The sequence below is a fragment of the Glycine soja genome, chromosome 6, assembly GCF_004193775.1.
Source record: "Glycine soja cultivar W05 chromosome 6, ASM419377v2, whole genome shotgun sequence".
NCBI lineage: Eukaryota > Viridiplantae > Streptophyta > Magnoliopsida > Fabales > Fabaceae > Glycine > Glycine soja.
In genome coordinates, this window is record NC_041007.1 from 12,323,392 (window position 1) to 12,329,391 (window position 6,000).

The window sequence follows — 6,000 nt, forward strand, 5'->3', positions numbered from 1 at the left end:
AATTGCGTTAATTATATAATATTTTTATATTTATTCATTTTAATGTATTTTTAAATTTTCATCTGAATTAATTATACCTATATACTACTTATAAATTTTTTTCAATTTATAATTTTAAAATTTATTTAAGCTATGTTCGGTAAGACAATTAACTTCTAATTTTTTTTACTAACTGAAAATTTTATTTGACTATTTAATAAATATTTTTTTTAATAGTTTCTTATTAGCTTTTAGTATTTTTTTAAAACATTACTTAAAATTATATTTTCTAAAATGTTACCTTCTAACTTCTAGTTTTTTTTTTATATTTTTTTACTTTTATCTTCAATATATTTATTCATTTTCCTTGTTATCTTTTTTTAGATAAATCATATTTTTATTATTTTTTTATCATTTACTCATTTTAAACTTTTCAATTATTTGAACAGTTATCGAACATTTTCATAAAATGAAAAAAGATTCGTACTTACCCAATTTACTGGCTAACTTTCATCCAAATTTGCATCCCTTCTTAGGGACCAGAGATTCTAAAGTGGATTGGTACCATTTGACTGGGGCCCAACAAAATAATTGTTAGTGAGTACTGAGTAGTTGTAATGTGGGACTCATTCGCGTATAATTGGTCTTAGATTGCGATGGGCATCATTCGCCTATCTATCTTACGCTATGCTCCCTCTTTGTTTTATACAATACAGACATCACAATTGGATCTTACAATTTTCCATAAAAAAAAGTACTTGAATTCTTTGTAAAATTTAACAAGCTTACCATTTGTAATAATCTGAGATTAAACAAAACTGTGTTTTTCTTTACACTCTCCGTGCAATCTAATATTTTTTTTTCTGATTTATGTAACTTAGTTACTTAAATAATATATTAGCACGTAATAGGATGTTAGTATAATTGATTTTTCTCTTATGTACAAATATAAATGTTTAATAATTATTCACTAATTATTTTTTGTTTAAAAACATTTTTTTAATAATTACTCACAAAGTTATTGATTTAAAAAAAATAAAAATAAGTCATTTTGAAAAGATAAATGATTTTTTATATAAAAAAGAGATAAGTGATAAGTGATTACTCACCAGATATTCAGAAATAGCAGTATAATTTATTTTTATGTTCGACAGAAATCGAAGTTTTTTCTATAAAATTTGTGGAAACCTTAATTAATGTATAAGATTTTTTTTTACTGACTTAATGTATAAGATTAATAACCTGTTTTTGACATGTATAAGATTAACCTAAAAATAAATTAAAACTAATAAAATCTTATCATTTCAGGAATGACATACGTTAAATAATGATAAATTTTCAATTCAATTTGTTTGGATAAGACAAGGGATTAACCTCTTCTACAATGATAAATTTACTTTAGAAAAAACACTAGAGTTGTCAATAAAAATTAACCGTTAATATTATGTTAAAAATATATACACACATTACTTCCGTTTTTTATATACAATGTTAACAATTAGGCCAACATAAAATTCTATTTCATAATATATATATATATATATATATATATATATATATATATATATATAAAATCTAGTCTATCTCTAAGTAGACTAATAAATTAATAGGCCAATAAGAAAAAACTCTATAAATCAAACAATAAATTGAGAAAATTTAAATCACTTCTATCCAAAGCATGTGACAAAAAATGATAAAATAAAAACACGTGACAAAAATGGAAATAAATAAGGTAAATTTTATATATGAGTCAAATACAACTTATTTATATAATATAAATATTTTTTAAGATTTAGTTTCATCTTCGTGATAACTTATTTAAACACATTTTTAATAAATTCTCTAAAGAAGACATAATCTTCTTTAAACTATCTTGGTGATAGTTTGTTTAAAATATTTATTTATTACTAATTTTAATTATAAAAAATATATATTCATTTTGTATTTATTATAAATTTTAATTATATAAAATAAATATTTATCATATCTCATGCACAAATTTAAATACTATTAATTTTTAATAAGAAAACCACAAATTATTACTCTTCCCTCACACTCATATCATCATTGTTCCAAATCAAAATCCCAATCTCCAATTGGAAAAAGTTGTATTTTTTTTTTTTCACGAAAACAACTAAAGTAGCGTCACTACTTGCATGGAGGAAAAAATATTAGTAAAAAAAAATATTAAAAAGAAAAGAACCCCATGAAACGAAATTGCAAAATAAAAACCTAGGTGGCGGAAAGCTAGGTACTGCCTGCGACTGGAGTGAGTGGTTCTTCAGACATATCTATAACGCTGTTTCTGTGAGAGCATCAATGGCGACAAAAGCTTTGTCCTTCGCTCTGTCTCTCAATGACCTCACCAATAACCACTTCTCTTCCAATACGCCACACACCGCCGCCAAAGTTTCCGTCTTTACCGTCAAATGCTCTTCTTCGGGTACCCTCTCTCTCTCTCTCTCTCTCTTTCGGTTTTCTTTCGCAATACCTTTAAAAAAAGTTTTCTTTCTTCATGGACCCATTTTTTTACTGCATGAAAAATTGTTTTTTTCTTTGCCCCTTTGATGTGAATGTCGTATTTTTCGCTTTTATTGTTGGAGGGTATTTTGTTAAAATTGTTAACTGACGCAGTTCTGTTGCATGTGACATAGGTGGTGGAGAGAGGCCTTGGAAGAATTCAGATGCTAGACTTGTGCTTGAAGATGGTTCAATTTGGAAAGCAAAATCGTTTGGTGCTTCGGGGACTCAAGTTGGCGAAGTTGTTTTCAATACATCATTGACAGGGTGAGGATACTATGAATCTTGGGATGCGTGTTCTTTTTTTGGTTTTGCTTGCATGCTAAATGAGTGGTTGGTTTTCTTTGTTGTGTTGTGTGTGTGATTCTCAGGTATCAAGAAATTTTGACAGATCCTAGTTATGCTGGCCAGTTTGTGCTCATGACAAATCCACATATTGGGAACACTGGCATAAATTTTGGTTAGTTTTTATTTTCTAATTCAAATGAGTCTTGAATCGATGTGGTTGGAAGCCATTTGAAAACTGTGTTTTGGTTCACTTTTTTCCAGATGATGAGGAATCAATACAGTGTTTCCTTGCTGGTCTTGTAATTAGAAGTTTGAGTATCAGGTTCTGTTCTCCTGCTTTGGAATTTTTTTTCCATTGATTGAGGTTTGATTAGTCTACTTACTCTTTTTGCAATGCGTGATTATTCAGTACCTCTAACTGGAGATGTAAGAAGGATCTGGGGGATTACTTGGCCGAAAGGAATATCATGGGAATTTGTGAGTAGTTTATACAAAAAGATGTTTTTGCGAACAAATGTTGCTTGCTCTCTGCAATCTGCATGACTGAAGTTTTCAATTTTGATTTTGTGGGTGCTTTGTGATGCAACAGATGATGTTGATACTCGTGCAATCACGCGCCGGTTGCGTCAAGATGGCAGTCTTATTGGTGTCTTGACCACTGACAATTCCAGAACGGATGAGGAACTGCTTCACATGTCTAAGTCATGGGACATTGTTGGTAAGAATACCAGTCTTTGAGGTTGTGTAAATGTTTCTAAAAATGGAATTTCATGGATGCCATTTCAATTTCCAGGTAAGGATCTAATAAGCGGAGTATCATGCAAAACTCCACATGAATGGGTTGATAAAACAAAGCAACAATGGGAGTTTAGTAAAGTGCCTGGAGAGACTTTCCATGTAAGTAATGCAGAAAACTTTTTGTTGACCTTTGTGTAATTAATTAATGTCACATGCTGATGAATGAAATTGCAGGTAGTTGCTTATGATTTTGGAATCAAGCATAATATACTTAGGCGCCTAGCATCTTATGGCTGCAAAATCACCGTTGTTCCATGTACATGGCCAGCATCAGAAACTTTGAAGATGAAGCCAAATGGGGTTATTTTCAGCAATGGCCCTGGAGATCCATCTGCTGTTCCTTATGCCATCGAAACTGTAAAGAATATCATTGGAAAGGTGCCTGTTTTTGGAATTTGCATGGGTCATCAATTGTTAGGCCAGGCTTTAGGAGGTAAAACCTTCAAGATGAAATTTGGTCACCATGGAGGAAATCATCCTGTTCGCAACCTTCGAAGTGGCCATGTTGAAATTAGTGCTCAGGTATGCGAACTAAAAAGTTTCTGTAACTTCTTATTTCTTAAGTGTTCTGCCATAACTAAAATAGTTAAATTCAATCAAGTCCATTATGTGTGCTGAGGAGAGAAATAGAATCTTGTTTTAGAACTACATTTTTGCCTCATAAATCATGAGGGTTGGAACCTGGCCCCTTGACTTCAGAAAATTAAACCAGAACTGAATCAACTTATTATAATGGTGACATCTGTGAAAAGGCAAATGTGATTGGTAATTGATATCATCAGTTCCAGTTCCATGTCCCTGTTGTAGCGACTCATGGTATTATTGGAGGTGAAAATGAGCATAACAAATTCTACGTATAGCAGCAAACATGTTGAACTGAAATAATATATGCAGGTCCTATTCCTATATTTGTTGTGCCAATCATGTCTTTGAAACAAATTGAAGTCACTTGAGATGGCTTCAATGTTCTTTTTCTTGTTTTAAACTTGTCTTTTTATAACAGGAAATATGTTTCCATGTTGCATTATTTTGTTGTTTTATTCACGGACTTGTGCCATCATGAAGTGATATGTAAATTGGCAGAACCACAACTATGCTGTTGACCCTGCCACACTGCCGGAAGGAGTGGAGGTTACTCATATCAATCTAAATGATGGAAGTTGTGCTGGTCTTGCTTTCCCTGCTCAACAGCTTATGTCTCTTCAATACCATCCTGAAGCATCCCCTGGACCTCATGATTCTGACTACAGTGAGAGACTTGAACCTTGCAGTTTATTAAAAAAAAAAAAAGCTGGATATAATAACAAATCTATCTAGTCATTAATAAGGGGATCTAGTTCAGTTGGCCCAATAGTATGCGTGATTTGTTGCAAACCCTCTGGTGGCTGATACCTGAGCTTGATTCCTACAGATAAAAAGAAAAAATCTATCTAGTCATTACTATCTCAAGAAATGTTAGTTTCAAGAGCAGAATTGTGGGTTATCAAGGATGTCTTCACTGCAGTTATTTTGCCTTTTCATTTCTTGATACAACCTTTAAATTGGATTTGATTAATAAATACTTAAAATGATTGTGTTGATAATGCAGTTTTTAGGGAGTTTATAGAGCTAATGAAGCAAGGGAAAAACAGAACAAAGGGAAGGCTACACCAACTATCAACAGCACATGCTTTGGATGCATAAGTAGTTGAAGGAAGCTGCTCGCGTTCGGGGCAAAAAGAATAATGCATCTGCTGAAAAATTACGAAGTTATGAGTCCATTACTATGATTTTGTAGATGAGTTTATTAAGGTTTCCTAGGGATCCATAAAGATTATGATTTTCTCATGCTCGCGTTCGGGCCATGATTGTCATAAACCTCAATGAGGTTTAATGTACTTATTACTTATCGCTATCAACACTAAATTTTGGTTGCTGGTATCACCAATTGTAAGAGCAATTAATAATGATTGTTTCCTGTTAAGAAAAATTGAAAATAAACTAACCTATAGATGTCTAAGATGTCTTACACAAAAAATAGTTCTTGTCCCCAAATTAATATAAACCTAAAATATGTCTCAAATTATGGCCAAAAGGGTTCGGACTTTTGCACTGATTAATTTTTCTTACCTAATTTTTTGTCACTTGAAGATAATTATTTCTAGTTGATTTTCATTTAAAATTTTAAAATAACATCAATATTTTTTCATTTTTTTTAACAATTTCTATGGTTCGAGTGTAAAGAATATACACAATTTGATTCAAGTGTAAACCAATTAAGTCTAATTAAATTATATAATTTGGAATCTGTTATTCAAATCATTAACTTGAACTTCATTTTCGTATTTTTGTTATTATTTTTTGCTTATATACACAGTAGAACATTGTTTCAGCTAAAAAGCTAAATCTCTCTACTATGTACTAACTTTTAAGAAT

At 30.9% G+C, this 6,000-nt stretch overlaps 1 protein-coding gene across 2 annotated transcripts; it reads left to right on the forward strand.

The window, feature by feature from the left end:
- The first annotated feature begins 2,189 nt into the window (after positions 1-2,189).
- On the forward strand, positions 2,190-5,565 carry LOC114415753 (carbamoyl-phosphate synthase small chain, chloroplastic-like). 2 transcript variants are annotated; one of them, XM_028380591.1, is made up of 10 exons: positions 2,193-2,422; positions 2,634-2,766; positions 2,871-2,959; positions 3,049-3,109; positions 3,197-3,264; positions 3,377-3,505; positions 3,581-3,684; positions 3,760-4,107; positions 4,669-4,834; positions 5,174-5,565. In XM_028380591.1, exons 1-10 carry the CDS (start codon positions 2,299-2,301, stop codon positions 5,266-5,268), a joined length of 1,317 nt encoding a protein of 438 aa, XP_028236392.1. In that variant the 5' UTR covers positions 2,193-2,298; the 3' UTR covers positions 5,269-5,565. The 2 variants fall into 2 exon arrangements, with proteins under 2 accessions (XP_028236394.1, XP_028236392.1); XM_028380593.1 differs by lacking the exon at positions 4,669-4,834 and having other exon boundaries at positions 2,190-2,422.
- The last annotated feature ends 435 nt before the right edge of the window (positions 5,566-6,000 follow it).

Bases quoted from the DNA above. Each gene is read 5' to 3' on its own strand.
- LOC114415753 (XM_028380591.1), top strand. From the start codon at position 2,299: ATGGCGACAAAAGCTTTGTCCTTCGCTCTGTCTCTCAATGACCTCACC. The intron at 2,767-2,870 runs GTGAGGATACTA...TGTGATTCTCAG, and splicing joins TTCAATACATCATTGACAGG to GTATCAAGAAATTTTGACAG. The intron at 2,960-3,048 runs GTTAGTTTTTAT...ACTTTTTTCCAG, and splicing joins GAACACTGGCATAAATTTTG to ATGATGAGGAATCAATACAG.